General features: G+C 36.3%; 1 protein-coding gene across 1 annotated transcript in view; it reads left to right on the forward strand.

Moving 5' to 3' along the window:
* The window catches only part of FSIP2 (fibrous sheath interacting protein 2), a gene marked incomplete at both ends in the record, with an annotated part of 126337 nt that overhangs the window by 55641 nt on the left and 46597 nt on the right, over positions 1 to 24099 (forward strand). The window contains one exon of the mRNA XM_079924127.1: positions 6932 to 6989. Coding sequence (XP_079780253.1) covers positions 6932 to 6989 — 58 coding nt within the window. The remainder of the gene's footprint in view (positions 1 to 6931; positions 6990 to 24099) is intronic.

Raw genomic sequence — 24099 nt, forward strand, 5'->3', positions numbered from 1 at the left:
TGAAACCTTGTGTGCACCCTCCAAGAGTGGAGCACCTGCACTCAAGCCCTGCTGGGCTTCAAGGCTAAATTTTCTGGAGGTTCTTCCTCCCGATGCCAGACCCTCAGAGTTTGGAGGGCTATTTTTATGTGGGAACATCCCTATGTAGCCTGCTTGGGTTTAATGGGTTTTTTTTGTTTTGTTTTGTTTTTCGTGCAAGGGCTGTTTTTAGTATGGATGACTGCCACCTCTTTTCTCAGTGTATGCCCTATCCCTTTGATGGAGGGTTTGACTGGTGTTGTGCTGACTATAGCCTGCCCTGGATATTGAGTGGGGCCTCCCCTTCACTCTGTGGTTGTCACTGCCCTGTCAGGGGCAGGGTCTGCTCCCTAGTTGTTCACATAGAGGCCTCCAGATCTGTTTCTTAGCTGTGTTTCTGGTCTATGATATGAGGTAGGTGGGACTGGAGCACTCCCATGGGGAGAGAAGCCACTGAGTATTCCACCTCTGGAGCTGTTCACCTGTGAGTGTGCTCTGTTGTGTCCCCTTTTGCCTATTGTGCGGGCTCACAAAGTACACTGTTGTTGTTACTGCTCTCAGTCCCAGCTTAACCGTGGGTATACCAGCAACTGCTATTGACTCTCTGCCTGATAACTATTCTTTTGAAAGATCTGTCCTCACCCACTTATCTGGAATGCCAGCTTGCTAATATGCAGATACCATATATGTGTGGATCTGTTTCTGATTTCTCTATTCTGTTCCAAAAGATCAGTTTGTCATTGCACTAGTATCACACTGTTGATGATTCACAATGTCTTGACATCAGTAAGGAGAAGACACCTTATCCACCAGCTCCCATCTGCTACCACTTTTACCACTTTGTTCTACTTTTCTGGGAGTGCCTTGGCTAAATCTATCTTCCTCCATATAAATTTTAAGTTGACCTGCCAGTCTCAGAAACACATGCAAACACACCCAGCTGAGGTGTTGACTGAAACTGCATTGAAACTATAAATTAATAAGGGGAGAACAGATATCTTTACAATACTGATTCTCCCTATCAGCGTAAATGGTCTATCATTCCATTTTATGGAAATTTCATTTCTTTAAGTTTAGTGTTTTCGCCAGAAACATCTTACACATCTTTTTGTTAGATTTGTTCCTAGGTACTATTTCTATTGCTATTAAAAATTGTATATTCTCTAACTACTTGTTACTAATGTATACTAATGTGATTGGTTTTTATATGATTATGTGTCCAGCAACCTTTTCAAATCTCTAATTCTTATTCCTTATTTGTTGATTCTTTTGTTTTTTAATATAAACATATTACCGGTAAATAATGACAGATTAGTTACTTTATTTGCAATCTTAATATTTTTAAATTATTTCTTGTACTCTTCCCATTTCTAGGGCCTTCAGAGAAATGGTGAATAAAATGATGAAAGTGGGCTTTTTGTCTTCTTTCTGATTTAAAATATTTTAAAATTATTCATTAAATATGATGCCCACCACAATATTTTGGTAGATGCCAGGTTAAGAAAATGCACTTCTGTTTCTAACTTGCTAAGGTTTATCAGTGAATGTTGACTTTTTAGTGCATCTCTTGTTGAGATGATCACTTTTTATTCTCAGAACAATCGTTCATTCCTTGATTAAATCAAATTTATTCATCATGTAGTATACATTTCTAGATTATATTTTCTAGTAATTATTGTAGGATTTTAGCATCCAGGTTCTTGAGAGAAGTTCAGCTGTAATTTTCCTTTTTCATAGTTTTCTGGTGTGTTTTTTTTTTTTTTTTTTTTTTGCGGTACGCAGGCCTCTCCCTGTTGTGGCCTCCCGCTATTGTGGCCTCTCGCGTTGCGGAGCACAGGCTCCGGACGCGCAGGCTCAGCGGCCATGGCCCACGGGCCCACGGGCCCAGCCGCTCCGCGGCATGTGGGATCTTCCCAGACCGGGGCACGAACCCGTGTCCCCTGCATCGGCAGGCGGACTCTCAATCACTGCGCCACCAGGTGGTGTGGTTTTTCTACAAGTTTACACTAGCTTTATGAGTTATATTACCTCTTTATTATTTTCCGGAAGTTTCTAAAGTTAGAATCATATATTTCATAAATGCTTGGTAGAAATTCCTGGCAAAATAACCTGGGCCTGGCTCACTATGTGACAAAAACTTTACAGATTCAATGACTTTAGTGATTCAGAACTATTCCTATTTTTCATTTCTTTTCAGATTTTTGGGGCATGTTAAACTTTTCTTGAAAATGTATTCAATTCATATGAATTTTCAAATTTATTGACATAAATTTATCATATATCCTTTCCATACATATTGAAAGGATAGGATTATTGAAAGGTAGTATGGCATAGTGGGAAAGAACACATACTCTGACCCCAGACTAGTTAAGTTGAATCCACACTCCCACACTTAAAATTTATGTTTGGCCAAGTTGTTTAACTTCTCTGCTCTTTAGTTTTTCCAACTATAAAATGAGACTAATAATAGTATGTTGTTCATATGATTGCTGTGGCAATTCAATAACTTAATATTTGTCAAGTGTTTAGAACTGTGTATGACACTAAATTGGTGGTATGTACAAAAGAGATTTTGAAATGTACTGCAAAATTTGATGTGCAGTATTTTTATTCCCTAAATCATATCTAAATTCCAATTTTGTGTGTTATTTTGTATTCATGAGTTTTAAAATTTCAAGTATATTGGATTTGTTTTTCTTTTTGTTATTGATTTCTAATTGCTTTGTAGACTGAGAACATGACATTTATGTTACCAGCCTTTTGAAGTATCTGAAGAATTGCTTTATTGGCTTAGTGTACATGATTAAGTTGTTTAATGTCCTGTTTGAAAACAATGAATATTGTCAACTTTGAAGTACAATATTCTAAATATTTCCGTTCAACTGAGATGTTTAGTTGTATAGTTCAAGTAGTCTATAGTCTTACTTTTTAAATTCTTCAAAAAATTATTGGGAATGATAGGATAGTTTAACTCCTCTGTGTAGTTGTATCCATTTTTGCTTTTTTATTTCTTTTTTTTTTTTTTTTGCGGTACGTGGGCCTCTCACTGCTGTGGCCCCTCCCGCTGCAGAGCACAGGCCCCAGATGCACAGGCTCAGCAGCCACAGCCCACGGGACCAGCCGCTCTGCAGCACGTGGGATCCCCCCAGACTGGGGCACAAACCCGCGTCCCCTGCATCAGCAGGCAGACTCCCAACCACTGTGCCACCAGGGAAGCCCTGCTTTTTTATTTCTTGATCAAGGTTATTAGTCATACCTAGGGTTATCTTGGTAACTTATTACCAAGTTAATAACTTAATCTTATTATTATGTAGTGACCTTTATCCTGAGCCATGCTTTCTGTCTTAAATTCAATTTGCCTGATGTTACTATAGTTGTATCAGCTTTCAATCTTAGAGTCTTTAAGAACTACAATGTTTAATTGTAGCTCTTACAAATACTTGACTTTGGATTTTGCTTTATTTTATTCAGTATTAGAAGTACTGATTTTTAACTGAGTTTAAACCATTTACATTTATGTTAATTACAGATCTTTGGAAGATTTTTACTGCCTTATTTTTGCTTTCAGTTTGTTCTCCTTTTAAATATATATATATATATATATATATATATACACACACACCTATATTTAATTTTTCCTTTCTTCTTCTCTTTTAGAATATTAAGTGTATTTTTTAATTCAGCTTTCCTTCTGCTGTTTTGGACATTTTTTACTATGTGTATATTTCTTTTGACAATTACCCTTAAATTTTAACATGTATACTTAAAGTAAAAGTCAAAGTTAGAATAATTTACTTCTACTCACTATCTCGTATCATATTTAATAATTTATCTGGTAAAAAATTCAAAATTAAATTACTTTTCTATGTTATAGAAATTATGTTTCTATTTTTCTATTAAATTACTATTCTATTTTTCAAGTTTTATTTATATTTTCTCACATGTTAACCATTTTATTGTTGTTCATCATTCCTTTTTGCATTTCATACTTTATAGAATCACCTTCATTTTTCCTAAAATACATCCATTCTTTAGAAATGTCACTAATGAATGTATTTTGGGAGTAAAGTCTCAGATTCTGTTTAATAAAACTGTATTTTATCCATGTTATGGGATATAATTATGGCTGGATATACCAGTTCTCAGGGACAGTTCTTTTTTTCTTAGCACTTTAAAAATATTGTTTTACTTAAATGATCTACTTTCTGTTCTACTTAATTCCTATGTAGTGGTCCTTCCTCCCACATCCCCCTCCCTACCTTCTCACCCCTGCCACACACACACCAAAGGCTGCTTTTAAGATCTTTCATCTGCTTTACTTTAGTATCACTATGATGAGCAGTTCTGGCCAAGTCTCAGCTGTTTTTCTCTCCTATGTTGCTTCTCCTCATTTTCTTTATTCTTTTCTTCTGAAACTCCAGTTATATACATGTGTGTGTGTGTGTGTGTGTGTGTGTGTGTGTGTCTACTTCTACATCGTCTAAAAACCACATTTTCCATTTCTCTCTATTGTATTCTGGTTAATTTCTTTGAGGTTGTCTTCCATTTCACCAATTCTCTCTTCAGTTGTATCTATTTTACTATTATATAAATTTAATGCACTTTTAAATTTGTTTGATTAAACATATATATATAATATATATTATAAAATGTCTCATTATTATTCAGATTTGATTGGACTTTTTTGATAGGTTCCATTCCTGTGATTTCCAATTACTACTTTATTTATTTAAACATATAAAATGCACATATTTTATATTCTATATTTGATAATTCCAATATCTGAAATATTTGTGGTCTAATTTTAATGCTTTTTTTTTTCCTGATAACTGGCATGTTGGTTTGTTTCTTCATATTTGGGTATGTGTGAGTGGCAGGGATGTGTTGTTATATGTTAGCTTGTTTTTGACAGAAATGCATCATTTTTGACAGAATTCCATACTTTGATAGGATGTATTACTATGTAGAAACTCAAACTGAACACATTAAATATGTACAGTTTTGCAAATATCAATTATACTTCAATAAAGCTGTTAAGTTTTCTTCATATGCTACTGCTAGGCATCTGGGAGAGCGATAAAAACAGGTTCATTTTAAATTTCTCATTTGGAGTTTTATGGACCATACAGTGAATTTGAACCTCAAAGTCACGTAAGAGATAATATATGGTTATGAATTCTTCAGAGATATTTTTCTTTTCTGCTGTTCTTCCTCTATCCACAGCTGATGCCAAGGCATAATTTGTTTGTGCTGCTACCTCTGTGGCATGATTTTTTTAAGACAGCTCTTTCACCAAGGGTGTAGTTTTGTGGGATAAAGTATATTTTCACAAGCTCTAAGATTTTATTTCCCATCTGGTTTGAGCCTGATATATGGTTTTAGGTCCCCTGGTTATCCATTAAGTTTGCAGTTATGGCCAGTGGGTACAGGGCAGGCATCAGCTTCATCATTTGCTTACAATTCCATATGTGTGTTCCCCCCAATTTTTTACTCTCAAAGATTTCTCTTACCTCCTTGAAAGCTTAGCTGTTTTTAAGAGGATGGTTTTAATATTTTATATAGAATTCTAGGAAAATATTTTTAGAATATTTACTCCAGAATATTAATGAAACCACAGAAGAGTTTGTTTTTTATTTTGCTTTTAAAATTATATTATCTTCACACTTAATTTCTCAGGTCTATAAATTCTTAATTTCAGGTACTGCTTCTCCAAATCTGAACACACACAAAAAAACATATCTACACAAAGTCAAAAAGGTTCATAAGGATTTAAGTAAGACTTTTTTATGCATCACTGGTACCTATTGGTTACTTATTTATTGAGAGAAACGAGTTACCACTTAAACTTGACTGAACAGGCTCTAATTACTAACACTACTTTCTGTAACCAGGACATTCTTTTTGTCTACAATTTTTATTCATTTGTGTATTTGCATAATTAACAAACACCAAATCCAGTGTGAAGGTGTTGTGCATAAAAGCTTTCTATGTCATCTGTATCCAGAATCTTTACTAAAATCCAGTAATGAAATCTAGCTAGATTACATACAAAGCGAGTGAGATGATGTTTGAGTGGGAAGAGATTAATGGCCAACAAATCAATGAATAAATGTTGAGGAAACATATTAATTACGTAGTATTCTCCAAAAATAAATGCTGGAGATATAGTGAGAAATTTACATCATAATCAGGGAGACAGAAGAGTAAACCTTTAATTACAGTATAGCATAATGAGTTTTATAATAGAAATGGGTAGAATGCCTTAGGACCACTAGAGAAGAAGATTTACTTAGTTTCAAGGAAGGCTTTCTAGAAGAGTTAACACAAGCTGACTGAGACCTAAAAGATAAGTTAAAAGAGGGCATGGGGGCTTCCCTGGTGGTGCAGTGGTTGAGAGTCCGCCTGCCGATGCAGGGGACACGGGTTTGTGCCCCGGTCCAGGAAGATCCCACATGCCGCAGAGCGGCTAGGCCCGTGAGCCGTGGCTGCTGAGCCTGCGCGTCCGGAGCCTGTGCTCCGCAACCGGAGAGGCCACAACAGTGAGAGGCCCACATACCGCCAAAAAAAAAAAGAGAGGGCATAGGGTGCTCCAGACAGAGGAAATGACAAAAACAAGGGCCCAGAGGCATGGAAAAGATGATACATTTAGAAAATAAGTTATTTTGCACCTCTGATCCATAGAATACACATGGAAGACTAGCCAGAGAAGACACTAGAGAGGTAGATAAGAACATCAGATTGTATGGTATATTTTATGCTTTGCAAAGAAATTTAGACTTCATTGTCGAGAGTCTCTGGAGGCTTTTAAACAAGACTGTGACAACAGAGAATAAAGAACTATTAGAGGATATTATCATTTTACAAGTTGTTGGGGAAGTATGCAAACTAATTATTTTCTTTTTCTGGTAAATAGGACCTCGGGCTCCTGCCACAGTCCAGGGTACTTTCTCTTCTTCTGTTTTCTCAAATACGTAAGTATCTAAGAAAATTAATGTATAATGATAAATTAATATTCTAATAAGTACGTGGGTCATATTAAAAAGCAAATAATTACGTGGAATCCTCCATTCTTGTACTTCTACTTAGATTTAGTGAAACGTTTGTCTTTTGCAAATTCTCCTCACTAAGCTTAAATTGTAAAGTAGACAAAGTTAATGTTCTTCCTTTTCCTTATTTCCTTACCCCACTGTGGTTCTACACTTGCCCTATTTTCAGAGTCTTCATGCCACTTTCAAGTATATCCAACCATGTCTTCTCCTCTTCAGGTAGCTTTCCAGGATCTGGACTTGTCTCTTTGCCTTTCTCCCCTTTGAAACATTTACCATTCCTTAAACCTTTTGAGATTACTGGTTTCCTAAGGACAGGTTAGTTTAGATTAGTTTTACTTTTAAAATTTTTAATTAGTCATTCCTAACCTAAAGTGTATTTGCCATATAATCCAAAATAATAATCTCTAATGATGGAACTTGCAAGTCTCTGGAGAAGAAATTTGGGGAGCCTGAGGGATTTTTATTCCTCAAACTGGTGGCAGCCTATTTCTGTTGGTGTCTATATATGGCTTTCTCAACTTTAGAGACTATCATTTTAGACCCAACACTGTTGCCTTTTTTAAAAAAATCAATAACTCAACTGAGGTCCAGGAAAGACTTTACAAACCCCAAATTTCTATGAAAATGGTTGGATAGAGTTAAGTGGTATATGATGGTAAATGATGTTGACATATTCAGACCAAGCTTTCTTGGAGGAAGGATCTTGACTTTAGGACTGATGAACATCAGTTTAACTGACTTACTGAGAGTTCATAGGATACACAGCACTATAATAGATGCAGAAAGAAGGAAACTGGACTAGTCCAGTTTAAAGAAATAGAACAAGGTGGAAGAATGGTGATCGTTTGTACAAAATGGCCATTTTTATTTTAGTTATTTAATAAATGTTTATTAAATATAAATACCTGCCTCTATATAGAAGTGGTTAGAGGAAGATCATAATAAAGTCTTGAGTGCTGCCTCTTTATTCTCCACCCAACATTATAGAACTACAGAGTCATTTGGATCTTTCATAGCAAATACTTTGGATACTTTTTCATTAAAAATCTTAGCTCGGTAAGATGAGTAACTCTGTATTACCTGGAGATTCTTCACCACGCCCTCCCAAATTGACAGGGAAAAATACTTTTAGTTGCAGCCAGCCAGCCCAACATCCTGTCAGAATACAAACAAAACACAGCTAACAATACTTTCTGGTCTGACTCTGCCCATCATACACATTCACATTCTTCTCATTCTGATTTAATTCCAGATTTTGTAAGACTTTACTGTGGAATCATTGCATGTATTTTATCATCCACCCTATCTCTCCCTCCCTTTCGTCTATTGATTAGTTCTATTTTTTCTAATGTTAATACAAAAGACAGAAACATTTGTAAAATAGACATGGAAATTCAAGACCAAGGGAATGAAGACAAAGCAAGTATGATAGCAGTGGGTATAAACAGTTTCAACAATTACGCATTACACTTAGATAATGAATATATTTATATTATTGGGATGGAAGATGTAGGAAGTAACAGAGTGATGAAGACAGTAAGTCTGCCTGCTACTTGCATACTGTGGTCAGAAATTTATAGTTTACTTATTGGGCAATACTCTGATGTGTTGGAAGGGGAATGATATGGTCAAATTAGCATACATGATGGATAACTCCAACAGAAATATATAAGAAAAATTGATGGCAAGAAACTAGGAACCAGTTGTAGAAGTCCATTAGTGGCCTGCACAAAGGCTTCATTTTGTGTTAGAGTGAGTAGGCCCAAATCCAAACGATTTTAAATGGGAATTTATTTATGTTCAAAGCATAATGCTAGATATTGGGCATATACCACAAGGAAGAAACCTATGCCACTGTGATTGTGAGCTGTTCTTTTTCAAAGATACCCTGTTGGTGAGAAAGAGAATGGAAATAGGACAAGTTAAAACACCACAAAGCTCACTGTTCTTACCTAGATGATCTATTTTTCTTGAGTAAACACTCTCTGGAATGCTGAAAGCCTTTGGTTAATTTTCAGAGTTCTGAAAACTGAAAAAAATTGACTATGAAAACCATTTACTATAAAATAATGAAAAAATTTGTTAGTTTACCTATTGCTTTTAAGAAGGAGTAAATTTTCAGAGCTCTTTACTCTGCCATTTTCACTGATGTCAACCTTTATCTGGTTATCACAGTTGTTTTTTAGTGGTCTTCTTTGAAGTTTTCTCAGTTATTTGATTATTTTTATTCTTAGTTCTTTTCTCTTTGTTTGGATATTTCTGCATGCCTTTGAGGAAGAAAGTCTGTTGGAGTCAGGTACAGGTATCAGTTAATACAGTGGACTCCTTGAGTTCCATTTGGTGCCTACAATATAATGTGAAGAGAATGGAAAAATGAATCTGGGAGAGTTAGGTTGCAGAATATCAAAAAGAAAAAAAAACAAACCTGTGCTTAGGTTGACCTAAGAAAACAGATCCTGACAAAATAAAGGAGGCCAAAAGATAAAAACATGTCACTGACATTACCTTTCAGGCTCCAGGTTCCATATTGCAAAAAGTACTAGTCTGAGTATGGACTGTTGCTACAAAGCCCATGTCTGAGCTGAAACCAGGGAGTTTTCATTTTCTGCCAAGATATAGGATATAATTCTCTGTCTTGCTGTTTCTCGTAACTGAATTTTAGACTTTAGGAAATTTTTAATTTTATTTATTTTATTTGTTTATTAAAATTTTTTTTATATTGGAGTATAGTGGATTTACAGTGTTAGTTTCAGGTATACAGCAAAGTGATTCAGTTATACATATACATATATCTATTCTTTTTCAGATTTTTTTCCCATATAGGTTATTATAGAATATTGAGTTGAGTTCCCTGTCCTGTACAGTAGGTCCTGTTAAGTATCTATTTTATATATAGTAGTGTGTATATGTTAATCCCAAACTCTGAATTTATCCCTCCCACCCCATTTCCCCTTTGGTAACCAGAAGTTTGTTTTCAAAGTCTGTGAGTCTGTTTCTGTTCTGTAAATAAGTTCATTTCTATCATTTTTTAGACTCCACATATAAGTGATATCATATGATATTTGTCTGACTTACTTCACTTGGTATGATAATCTCTAGGTTGATCCATGTTGTGGCATCATTTCATTCTTTTTTGTGGCCGAGTAATATCCCATTGTATATATGTACCACATCTTCTTTATCCATTCCTCTGTCAATGGACATTTAGGTTGCTTCTATGTCTTGGATACTGTAAATAGTGCTGCAATGAACATTGGGGTGCATGTATCTTTTTGAAGTATGGTTTTCTCTGGATACATGTCCAGGAGTGGGATTGCTAGATCATATGGTAGTTGTATTCTTAGTTTTTTAAGGAACCTCCATTGTTCTCCATAGTGGTTATACCAGTTTATATTCCCACCAACAGTGTAGGAGGGTTCCCTTTTTTCCACACCCTCTCCAGCATTTATTGTTTGTAGACATTTTTCTTTGGCTGCGCTGCATAGCTTGTGGGATTCTAGTTCCCCAAACAGGGATCAAACCCAGGTGCCCTGCAGTGGAACCGCAAATTCCTAACCACTAGAAAGCCAGGGAATTCCCTGTTTGTAGACTTTTTGATGATGGCCATTCTGACCAGTATAGGTGATACTGGATTGTAGTTTTGATTTGCATTTCTCTAATAATTAGCAAAAATGTTGAACATCTTTTCATGTGCCTCTTGGCCATCTGTATGTCTTCTTTGGAGAAATGTCTGTTTAGATCTTCTGCCCATTTTTTCATCGGGTTATTTGTTTTTTTAATATTGACCTGCATGAGCTGTTTATATATTTTGGAGATTAATCCTTTGTCCGTTGATTCATTTGCAAATAATTTCTCCCATTCTGAGGGCTGTCTTTTCGTGTTGTTTATAGTTTCCTTTGCTTTGCAAAAGCTTTTAAGATGCATTAGGTCCCATTTGTTTATTTTTGTTTTTATTTCCATTACTCTAGGAGGTGAGTCAAAAAAGATCTTGCTGTGATTTATCAAAGAGTATTCTTTCTATGTTTTACTCTAAGAGTTTTATAATGTTCCATCTTACATTTAGGTCTTTAATCCATTTTGAGTTTATTTTTGTGAATGTTGTTAGGGAGTTTTCTAATTTTATTGTTTTACATGTAGCTGTCCAGTTTTACCAGCACCACTTATTGAAGAGACTTTCTTTTCCATGTATATCCTTGCCTCCTTTGTCATAGATTAGGTGACCATAGATACATGGGTTTATCTGTGGGCTTTCTATCCTGTTCCATTGATCTATATTTCTGTTTTTGTGCCAGTACCATTCTGTCTTGATTACTGTAGCTTTGTAGTATTGTCTGAAGTCAGGAAGTCTGATTCCTTCAGCTCCATTTTTTTCCCTCAAGACCGCTTTGGCTATTCGGTGTCTTTTATGTCTCCACACAAATTTTAAGGTTTTTTGTTCTAGTTCTGTAAAAAATGCCATTGGTACTTTGACAGGGATTGCATTGAATCTGTAGATTGCTTTTTGTAGTATAGTCATTTTCACAATATTCTTCTAATCCAAGAACATGGTATATCTCTCACCATCTGTGTCATCTTTGATTTCTTTCCTCAGTGTCTTATAGTTTTCTGAGTACAGGTCTTTTACCTCCTTAGGTAGGTTTATTCCTAGGTATTTTATTATTTTTGTTGCAGTGGTGAATGGGATTGCTTCCTTAATTTATTTTTCTGATCTTTTGTTGTTAGTGTATAGGAATGCAAGAGATTTCTGTGCATTAATTTTGTATCCTGAAACTTTACCAAATTCATTGATTAGCTCTAGTAGTTTTCTGGTGGCATCTTTAGGATTATCTATGTATAGTATCATGTCATCTGCAAAGAGTGACAGTTTTACTACTTCTTTTCCAATTTGTATTCCTTTTATTTCTTTTTCTTCTCTGATTGCCATGGCTAGGACTTCCAAAACTATGTTGAATAATAGTGGCGAGAGTGGACATCCTTGTCTTGTTCCTGACCTTAGGGGGAATACTGTCAGCTTTTCACCATTGAGAATGATGTTTGCTGTGGGTTTGTCATATATGGCCTTTATTATGTTCAGGTAGGTTCCCTCTATGCCCACTATATGGAGAGTTTTTATCATAAATGGGTGTAGAGTTTTTCAGAAGCTTTTTCTGCATCTATTGAGATGATCATATGGTTTTTATTCTTCAATTTTTAATATGGCGTATTACATTGTTTTGCATGTATTGAAGAATCCTTGCATCCCTGGGATAAATCCAACTTGATCATGGTGTATGATCCTTTTAATGTGTTGTTGGATTCTGTTTGCTAGTATTTTGTTGAATATTTTTGCATCTATATTCATCAGTGATATTGGTCTGTAATTTTCTTTTTTTGTGATATCTTTGTCTGCTTTTCATATCAGGGTGATGGTGGCCTTGTAGAATGAGTTTGGGAATTTTCTTTCCTCTGCAGTTTTCTGGAAGAGTTTGAGAAGGATTTGTTTTAGCTCTTCTCTAAATGTTTTATAGAATTGGCCTGTGAAGCCATCTGGTCCTGGGCTTTTGTTTGTTGGAAGATTTTTAATCACAGTTTCAATTTCATGACTTGTGATTGGTCTGTTCACATTTTCTATTTCTTCCTGGTTCAGTCTTGGAAGGTTATACCTTTCTAAGAGTTTGTCCATTTCTTCCAGGTTGTCCATTTTATTGGCATAGAGTTGCTTGTAGTAGTCTCTTATGATGCTTTCTATTTCTGCAATATCTGTTGTAACTTGTCCTTTTTCATTTCTAATTTTATTGATTTGAGTTCTCTCCCTCTTTTACTTGATGTGTTTGGCTAAAGGTTCATCAATTTTGTTTATCTTCTCAAAGGACCAACTTTTAGTTTTATTCATCTTGCTACTGTTTTCTTTTTCTCTATTTCATTTATTTCTGTTCTGATCTTTATGAATTCTTTCCTTCTATGACTTTGGGTTTTCTTCGTTCTTTTTTCTCTACTTTCAATAGGTGTAAGGTTAGATTGTTTATTTGAGACTTTTGTTTCTTGAGATAGGATTGTATTGCTATAAACTTCCTTCTCAGAACTGCTTTTGCTGCATTCCATAGGTTTTGGATCATCATGTTTTCATTGTTATTTTCTCTAGGTATTTTTTGATTTCTTCAGTGATCTCTTGGTTATTTAGTAATGTATTGTTTATCCTCCATGTGTTTGTGTTTTTTACATTTTTTTCCCTGTAAAAGATTTCTAATCTCATAGTGTTGTGGTTGGAAAAGGTGCTTGATATGGTTTCAATTTTCTTAAATTTACCGAGGCTTGATTTGTGACCCAAAATGTGATCTATCCTGGAGAATGTTCCGTGTGCACTTGAGCAGAAAGTGTTATCTGCTGGTTTTGGATGGAATGTCCTATAAATATCAATTCAATCTACCTGGTCTAGTGTGTCATTTAAAGATTGTGTATCCTTATTAATTCTCTGTCTGGATGATCTGTCCATTGGTGTAAGTGAGGTGTCAAAGTCCCTCACTATTATTGTGTTACTGTTGATTTCCTCTTTTATAGCTGTTAGCATTTGCTTTATGTATTGAGGTGATCCTATGTTGGGTGCATATATATTTATAATTGTTATATTTTCTTGGATTGATCCCTTAATCATTATGTAGTGTCCTTCCTTGTATCTTGTAACATTCTTTATTTTAAAGTCTATTTTACCTGCTTTCTTTTGATTTACATTTGCATGGAATATCTTTTTCCATCCCCTTATTTTCAGTTTGTATGTGTCCCTAGGTCTGAAGTGGGTCTCTTGTAAACAGCATATATATGGGTCTTGTTTTTGTATCCATTCAGTGAGCCTGCGTCTTTTGTTTGGAGCATTTAATCCATTCACTTTTAAGGTAATTATTGATATGTATGTTCCTATTACCATTTTCTTAATTGTTTTGGGTTTGTTTTTTTAGGTCCTTTCCTTCTCTTATGTTTCCCACTTAGAGAAGTAACTTTAGCATTTGTTGTAGAGCTGGTTTGGTGCTGCTGAATTTTCTTAGCTTTTGCTTGTCTGTAAAGCTTTTGATTTCTCTTTCGAATCTGAATGAGATCCTTGCCGAGTAGAGTAATCTTGATTTAGGTTCTTCCCTTTCATCACTTTAAATACTTTAAATATATCATGCCATGCCCTTCTGGCTTGTAGAGTTTCTGCTGAGAAATCAGCTGTTAACCTTATGGGAGTTCCCTTTTATTTTATTTGTCATTTTTCCTTTGTTGCTTTTAATAGTTTCTGTCTTTAATTTTTGTCAGTTTGATCAATATGTTTCTTGATGTGTTTCTCCTTGGGTTTATCCTGCCTGATACTCTCTGCACTTCCTGGACTTGGGTGGCTATTTTCTTTCCGATGTTAGGGAAATTTTCAACTTTAATCTCTTCAAATGTCTTCTCTGGTCCTTTCTCTCTCTCTTCTCCTTCTGGGACCCCTATAATGTGCATTTAATGTTGTCCCAGAGGTCTCTTAGGCTATCTTCATTTCTTTTCATTCTTTTTCCTTTATTCTGTTCTGTGGCAGTGAATTACACCATTCTGTCTTCCAGGTAACTTATCCGTTCTTCTGCCTCAGTTATTCTGCTATTCATTCCTTCTAGTGTATTTTTCAATTATTGTATTGTTCATCTCTGTTTGTTCTTTAATTCTTCTAGGTGTTTGTTCTTTCATTCTTCTAGGTCTTCATTAAACATTTCTTGCATCTTCTGGATCTTTGCCTCCATTCTTTTTCTGAGGTCCTGGATCATCTTCACTATTGTTATTCTGAATTCTTTTTCTGAAAGGTTGCCTATCTCCACTTCATTTAGTTGTTTTTCTGGGGTTTTATCTTTTTTCTTCATCTAGTACATAGTCCTCTGCCTTTTCATTTTGTCTGTCTTTCTGTGAATGTGGTTTTTGTTTCACAGGCTGCAGGATTGTAGTTCTTCTTGCTTCTGCTGTCTGCCCTCTAGTGGATAAGAGGCTTGTGCAAGCTTCCTGACGGGAGGGACTGGTGGTGGGTAGAGCTGGGTGTTGCTCTGTTGGGAAGAGCTCAGTAGAACTTTAATCGGCTTGTCTGCTGATGGGTGGGGCTGGCTTCCCTCCCTGTTGGTTGTTTGGCCTAAGGTGACCCAGCTTTGGAGTCTACCTGGCTCTTTGGTGGGGCACATGGTGGACTCTGGGAGGGCTCACACTAAGGAGTACTTCCCAGAACTTCTGCTGCCAGAGTCCTTGTCCCTGTGGTGAGCCACAGCCACTCCCGCCCCCACCTGTACAGGAGACCCTCCAACACTAGCAGGTTGGTCTGGTTCAGTCTCCTATGGGGTCACTGCTCCTTTACCTGGGTCCTGATATACACACTACTTTGTGTATGCCCTCCAAGAGTGGAGTCTCTGTTTTCCCAAATCCTGTCGAAGTCCTGCAATCAAATCCCACTAGCCTTCAAAGTCTGATTCTCTGGGAATTCCTCCTCCTGTTGCCAGACCCCCAGGTTGGGAAGCCTGCTATGGGGCTCAGAACCTTCACTCCAGTTGGTGGACTTCTGTGGTTTAAGTGTTCTCCAGTTTGTGAGTCACCCACCCAGCAGCTATGGGATTTGATTTTATTGTGATTGTGCAACTCCTACCATCTCATTGCAGCTTCTCCTTTGTTTTTCGATGTGGGGTATCTTTTTTGGTGAGTTCTAGTGTCTTCTTATTGATGATTGTTCAGCAGTTAGTTGTGATTCCGGTGCTCTCGCAAGAGGGAGTTGAGAGCACATCCTTCCACTCCGCCATCTTGAACCAATCTCCAATATCTGTCTCTAGGTATTTTTTGATTTCCTCTTTGATTTCTTCAGTGATCCCTTGGTCCTTTAGTAACATATTTTTTAGCCTCTACTTGCTTGTGGTTTTTATAATTTTTTTTTCTTGTAGTCAGTTTCTAATCTCATAGAGTTATAGTTGGAAAGATGCTTGATATGGTTTCAATTTTCTTAAATTTAGCAAGGCTCACTTTGTGGCCCCACATATTGCCTATCCTGCAGAATGTTCCATATGCACTTAAGAAGAATGTGTATTCTGCTGCTTTTGGATGGAATGTCCTATAAATATCAATTAAGTCTGTCTGGTTTAATGTGTCATTTAAAGCCTGTGTTTCCTTATTGATTTTCTCTCTGGATGAACTGTCCATTGATGAAAGTGGAGTGTGAAAGTCCCCCACTGTTATTGTGTTACTTATGATTTCTGTTTTCTGAAGTTGGCTATTGCTTTAATTCTGATTTTAAACATCTGAATACTGCCCAGCTAAGAAATTCTACTTCTAAGAATTTATTATAAAAAAATGAGAGATGTGCAGAAATGCATATATAAAGGTGTTCATCGAAACATTTGTGTTAATAAAGATTAGGCAAAAGCATAAATGCCCAATAATAAAGAATTGGTTAAATACTTTGATATAGTCATTTTATGGAAAGTGCTTTGGTTATTAAATATGGCTGTATTTTTATCTCTCTATATACCTGTATTTTCTCATTTTTATCTACCACAAATATTTTGTAGTTATATAACTTAATTGAAAAGTTTTAAAATCTGCCCAGCTCAATGCTTTGTCCAAAATTATGTTCCTTACTTGTTTTTATTATGCTTTTTTTCCAATTTGACTTTATAACTGAATAGCCAAAGTTCAGTATATGTAGACTCTAAGTTTTAATTTTTCAACTTTAGCCTTTACATCTTCTGGTTTTACGTAGTTTAGCTTAACTTCAACACCTGACACTGAGCTGCTATAGAACAGCACACAAGCCAATGGAAAGCTGTCATTTTCATTTTGAACACTGTCTGTCTCCTGCAAGCTCATATCTGAGGCCTGTACATTCTAATTAAGTATCAAGAAGGACAAGCACAACCATAAACTCAAATAACTAGGAAATATTTGAAGATGTAATCAGTTGAAACATTCCTTTTTTCATCTAGACCTGACTGCATCCTAACTCAGAGTAGGAATTTTGACATGATTTTGCCAGGGTTGCAGCCTGTTAGCCTAAAAGCCAGAATGAATAGTATCTTTAGTATTTATAGGTCAAAAATTGTCTCTTTGAAAGGAAGACAAAGAGGTGCCTGATTACATCATAGCTATGTGTGCCTGTGTATGCACCTGTGTGCCCACAAGTGTGTGTGCATGTGTGTCTGAGAGAGGAGGGATGGGGGAGGGGACTGAATGGAGGAGAGGGAGAGGAGAGAGTGAGAAAGTGAGTGGGATTGTGTAAAGGGTTTCTGTTATCTTTCGCACTCGGTTAATTTGCCCTTTTAAAGTTCTTATAGACTCCAATCGTTCTTCCTAGTAGATGTTCTACTTTTAATTAATTGATTAGTTGTTCAATGTCTGACTCTCTTTCTAGCAGGTAAGAGACATGAGGGCAGGAACCATGTCTCCACCCACTCCCCTCTCTCTTTCCCTAGTTCCTACCATGGTGCTTTTTGCATATGTAGTGAGGATTTAATAAATATTAGTTGAATAAATGCATGTATGGGTCTTAAAAAACCATATATAAATATATATATATATATATATATATATATATTTTTTTTTTTTTTTTTTTACCTTGTCTAACAGCTTCTGTGGCTGGTGTAGCTCCCCCACCCCCAACTGCTCCTTAAAGCCATCTTTATAGCAGGAGAGGACCATTTCCTCAAACTGAAGGAGGTGCTTGTTGGCTACTTCTGCAGCGGGAGGGTTGGCCCACCCTCCATCCGATGTGAGCTTCAAAGGTGGGACCTTCAGCCCTGTTTTACGGCAGTTAGGATCGGTGTTTGCACCTCCCTTCCTAGCTGCCCCTATGCTCTAGATAGTTCTGTGACAAAAACCAAGCATGCGTTTCACAGTCTGCAGTAACACAGGGCTGTAGCCTTTTTAGGTTGTCTCATTTGGATGCCAGTGTGACTGTGGGAACTCCAGCTCTCTCATAGACAAAGTACACATCCATCTTTAATTTGTGCTACATGCTAGGCTTTGCCTCATGAAAGCTTGGCGAAGGCAGGCATTTTTGTCTGTGTTGTTCACTGCTCTGTCTTCATCTTTAAGGACAGGGCTTGAATGCCCACTCTGGGCACTCAGTAACTGTTTGTGGAATGAGCGAATGAATGATGAAATATCCTTATAGCTGGTGAATGTCATCTTGTGTTTGATGTGGCATTTTGGCTATAGTTCACTCAGTTAAGAACTTGAAATGTGTACTATTTATGAAGAGGGCAATCTTTTTCTCACCCCCCTATCCCCATTACATTTCTGATACTCTGCTGCATGATCCTTCTAAACTGGATGCCATTTCTCCCATTTTCCTTTACAGAACAGACCAAACCATTAATGTTGGCAATCATGTGCTATTGAGTATGTTGTTACCAAATTTCCAAATCTTTTTCTGATCAACCCACAGAATTTACAAATATAACAAATTCACTTTTTTTATTGGTAAAATGCTATACTTTCAAATCAATGTTTTCTGTAAGAATACTGATTTTTGCTGTGTGATTCAGAAATCAGAGGACAAATGGTGATAGTATATGCTAAAATTAAAATTAGTCCACCTCCTTTTATATACAAGAACCTTGTCACTTCCCAGTTTGCTTTGTCTCTCAGGAAGCTCAGAGCTAAGAGTTATGCCCACCTATTCTTACCCTCAATTTTCTGACACAGGGATTTCATCTCTATTTCTGTTCATTACTTTATTCTTTTAAACATAAAAAAATATATATGATATCATGCTTTGTCAAAAGTAACCTCAAATTCTTTTTGGTATTTGAAAAATTATAGTTAATGAGAAGAAAAATATTTAACTATTCACAGGTGCTTTTCAAAGCCTGCCTTCCTTGATGCCATCAATGCCTGCCTCTCACTCACTAGATATCAATACTTTTCATGAGCTGGATTTCTCTATCATCACTGGCACTGGGAAATAAGCATGTTATGCTGGAACATTAGTGTGCAGCAGAAAGAGCCCTTGGTTTAGAGTCAGAACTGGGTTCTTGTTACAACTCCACGTACTACTGGAGTGATCTTGGACAAGTCACTTAACCTCAGTTTCTCTTCTAAACATTGAGTATAAAGTCACATGTTATACCAGCTACCTTGGGTTCTCATGATGTAAATGAGATAAGATGTGCCCATGTGTTTTGTAAATATTACAGTTGCCTACACATCTGTGTCCCCACAGGTCTGTACACTCCTTAAGATCAGGGACTACATCTTGTTCATATTTGTGTCCCTGGGGCTTGGCTTGTTGAACTGAAGACACAGAGGGCGCTGAATGTGGGTGACACTAATTTACTCATTGTTTTCTTTCAGAAAAGTTCCACTGGAGTCTGTTCATTAATAAGCCTTCATTGGTCAGCAGATCTTAATTGAGTACCTTCTACATGCTTTCTACTACCCCTAAGTTATTTATTTATTTAATCTTTTTTTTAATTGGAGTATAATTGCTTGACAGTGTGCTAGTTCCTGCTGTACAATGAAGTGAATCAGCTGTATGTATACATATATCCACTCCCTCGTGGACCTCCCTCCCACCCACCACCCCTCCCACCTATCTAGGTCATCACAGAGCATTGAGCTGAGCTCCCTGTGCTCTACAGCAGGTTCCCACTAGCTATCTATTTTACACATGGTAGTATATTTATGTCAATCCTAATCTCCCAATTCATCCCATCCTCCCCTTCCCGCCATGTCCACACCTGCTTTCTCTATGTCTTCATCTCTGTCCCTGCGCTGCAAATAGGTTTCATCTGTACCATTTTTCTCAATTCCACATAATGCATTAATATGCAATATTTGTTCTTTTTCTGACTTCACTCTGTATGACACATTCTAGGTTCATCCAAATTTCTACAAATGACCCAATTTTGTTCCTTTCTATTGTTGAGTAATATACCATTGTATATATGTACTACATTTTCTTTATCCATTCATCTATCAATAGACATTTAGGTTGTTTCCATGTCCTGGCTATTGTAAATCATGCTGCTATGAACATTGTGGTACATGTCTCATTTTGAATTATGGTTTTCTCAGGGTTTATGCCCAGTAGTGGGATTGCTGGGTCATATGGTAGTTCTATTTGTAGTTTTTTAAGGAACCTCCATACTGTTCTCCATAGTGGCTGTATCAGTTTACATTCCCACCAACAGTGCAAGAGGGTACCCTTTTCTTCACACCCTCTCCAGCATTTGTTGTAGATTTTTTGATGATGTCCATTCTGGCTGGTGTGAGGTAATACCTCATTATAGTTTTGATTTGCATTTCTCTAATAATTGTGTTGTTGAGCAGCTTTCCATGTGCCTCCAGGCCATCTGTATGTCTTCTTTGGAGAAATGTCTATTTAGATCTTCTGCCCATTTTTGGATTTGGTTGTTTGGTTTTTTTTTGATATTGAGCTGCTTGAGCTGTTTGTATATTTTGGAGATTAATCCTTTGTTAGTTGTTTCATTTGTAAATATTTGCTCAGAATATTTCCCATTCTGAGGGTTGTCTTTTCATCCTGTTTATGGTTTCCTTTGCTGTGAAAAAGCTTTTAGGTTTAATTGGTCCCATTTGTTTATTTTTGTTTTTATTTCCATTACTCTAGGAAGTGGGTCAAAAAAGATCTTGCTGTGACTTATGTCAGTGTTTTTCCTATGTTTTCATCTAAGAGTTTTATAGTGTCCGGCCTTACATTTAGTTCTTTAATCCATTTTCAGTTTATTTTTGTGTATGGTGTTAGGTAGAGTTTGAATTTGATTCTTTTGCATGTAGCTGTCCAGTTTTCCCGGCATCACTTATGGAAGATACTGTCTGTCTTCCATTGTATGTTCCTGCCTCCTTTGTCATAGATTAGGTGACCACAGGTGCATGGGTTTATCTCTGGGCTGTCTATCCTGTTCCATTGATCTATATTTCTATTATTGTGCCTGTACCATACTGTTTTGATTACTGTACTTTGTAGTATAGTCTGAAATCAGGCATCCTGATTCCTCCAGCTCTGCATTTCCTTCTCAAGGTTGCTTTGCCTATTACGGGTCTTTTGTGTTTCCATACAAATTGTAAAAGTTTTTGTTCTAGTTCTGTGAAAGATGCCACGGGCAATTTGATAGGTCTTGCACTGACTCTGTAGATTGCCCTGGGTATGATAGTCATTTCCACAATATTGATTCTTCCAATCCAGGAACATGGTATATCTCTCCATCTGTTTGTGTCGTCTTTGATTCCTTTCATCAGTGTTTTATAGTTTTCTGAGTACAGGTTTTTTGCCTCCTTACTTAGGTTTATTTCCTTAGCTTCTCTTTCTGATCTTTCATTGTTAGTGTATAGGAGGTACAAGAGATTTCTGTGCATTAATTTTGTATCATGCAACTTTACCAAATTCATTGATTAGCTCTAGTAGTAGCATCTTTTCTGGTAGCATCTTTAGGATTCTCTATATATAATATGTCACCTATAAAGAGTGACACTTTTACATTGTCTTTTCCAATTTGAATTCCTATTATTTTTCTTCTCTGAGTGCCACAGGTAGGACTTCCAAAACTATGTTGAATAATAGTGGCGAGAGTGGACATCCTTGTCTTGTTCCTGATCTTAGATGAAATGCCTTCAGTTTTTCACCATTGGGAATGATGTTTTCTGTGGCTTTGTCATATATGACCTTTATTATTTTGAGGTAGTTTCCCTCTATGCCCACTTTATGGAGAGTTTTTATCATAAATGGGTGTTGAATTTTGTCAAAACCTTTTTCTGCATCTATTGAGATGATCATATGGTTTTTATTCTTCAATTTGTTAAAATGGTGTATCACATTGATTGTTTTGCGTATTTTGAAGAATCCTTGCATCCCTGGGATAAATCCAACTTGATCATGGTGTAGGATCCTTTTAATGTGCTGTTGGATTCTGTTTGCTAGTACTCTGTTGAGGATTTTTTCATTCTATGTTCATCAGTAATATTGGTCTGTAATTTTCTTTGTGATATTTTTGTCGGGTTTTGGGTGACAGTGGCCTCATAGAATGAGTTTAGGAGTGTTCCTCCCTCTGCAATCTTTTGGAAGAGTTTGAGAAGAATTGGTGTTAGCTCTACTCTAAATGTTTGATAGAATTGGCCTGTGAAGCCATCTGGTCCTGGATTTTGTTTGTTGGAAGATTTTAAATCACAGTTTCAATTTCGTTAATTGTGATTGGTCTGTTTATATCTTCTAATTCTTCCTGGTTCAGTCTTGGAAAGTTGTACCTTTCCAAGAATTTGTCCATTTCTTGCAGGTTGTCCATTTTATTGGCATATAGTTGCCTGTAGCAGTCTCTTATGATCCTTTGTATTTCTGCAGTGGAAGTTGTAATTTCTTCTTTTTCATTCCTAATTTTATTGAGTCCTCCCTTTTTTTCTTGATGAGTCTGGCTATAGGTTTATCAATTTTATCTTCTCAAAGAACCAACTTCTAGTTTTGATCTTTGCTATTGTTATCTTAATTTCTATTTCATTTATTTCTGCTCTGATTTTTATGATCTCTTTCCTTTTACTGACTTTCAGTTGTCTTTGTTCTTCATTCTCTAGTTGCTTTAGGTGTAAGGTTAGATTGCTTATTTGAGATTGTTCTTGTTTCTCAAGGTGAGATTGAATTGCTGTCAACTTCCTTCTTAGAACTGCTTTTGCTGCATCCCATAGGCTTTGGGTTGTTGTGTTTTCATTGTCATTTGTTTCTATGTATTTTTTCTTTCCTCTTTGATTTCTTCAGTGATCTCTTGGTTGTTTAGTAGTGTACTATTTAGCCTCCATGTGTTTGTATTTTTTACAGTTTTTTTCCTTTAATTGATTTCTAATCTCATAGTATTGTGTTCAGAAAAGACACTTGATACAATTTCAATTTTCTTCAATTTTCCAAAGCTTCATTTGTGACCCAAGATGTGATCTGTCCTGGAGAATGTTCCATGTGCACTTGAGAAGAAAGTGTATTCTGTCCCTTTTGTGTGGAATGTCCTATAAATAGCAAGTCTATCTGGTCTGTTGTGTCATTTAAAGCTTGTGTTTCCTTATTTTCTGTCTGGCTGATCTGCCCATTGGTTTCAGTGGGAAACCAAAGTCCCCCACTATTATTGTGTTGCTGTCAATTTCCCCTATTACAGCTCTTAGCATTTGCCTTGTGTATTGAGGTGCTCCTATGTTGGGTGCGTAAATATTTGATTGTTACATCTTCTTCTTGGATTGAACCACTTGATCATTATGTAGTGTCCTTCCTTATCTCTTGTAACAGTCTTTAAAGTCTATTTTTTCTGATATGAGTATTGCTCCTCCAGCTTTCTTTGATTTCCAGTTGCATGGAATGGCTTTTTCCATCCCCTCACTTTCAGTCTGTATGTGTCCCTAGGTCTGAAGTGGGTCTCTTGTAGACAGCATAGATATGGGTCTTGTTTTTTTATCATTTCAGCCAGGCTGTGTCTTTTGGTTGGAGCATTTAATCCATTTACATTCAAGGTAATTATCAATACATATGTTCCTATTACCATTTTCTTAATTGTTTTGGGTTTGTTTTTGTAGGTCTTTTCCTTATCTTGTGTTTCCTGTCAAGAGAATTTGCTTTAGCATTTGTTGTAAAGCTAGTTTGGTGGTGCTGAGTTTTCTTGTCTTTTGCTTGTCTGTAAAGTTTTTGATTTCTCTCTTGAATCTGAATGAGGTCCTTGTTGAGTAGAGTAATCTTGGTTGTAGGTTTTTCCCTTTCATCACTTTAAGTATTTCCTGCCGCTCCCTTCTGGCTGGCAGAGTTTCTGCTGAAAAATCAGCTGATAACTTTATGGGGATTCCCTTGTATGTTATTTGTTGCTTTTCCCTTGCTGCTTTTAATGTTTTTTCTTTGAATTTAATTTTTGTTAGTTTGATTAATATGTGTCTTGGTGTGTATCTCCTTGTATTTATTCTGTATGGGACTCTCTGTGCTTCCTGGACTTGGGTGCCTATTTCCCATGTTAGGGAAGTTTTTGACTATAATCTCTTCAAATATTTTCTCAGACCCTTTCTTTTTCTCTTCTTCTTCTGGAACCCCTATAATTCAAATGTT

Source organism: Stenella coeruleoalba (assembly GCF_951394435.1).
Source record: "Stenella coeruleoalba genome assembly, chromosome: 6".
NCBI lineage: Eukaryota > Metazoa > Chordata > Mammalia > Artiodactyla > Delphinidae > Stenella > Stenella coeruleoalba.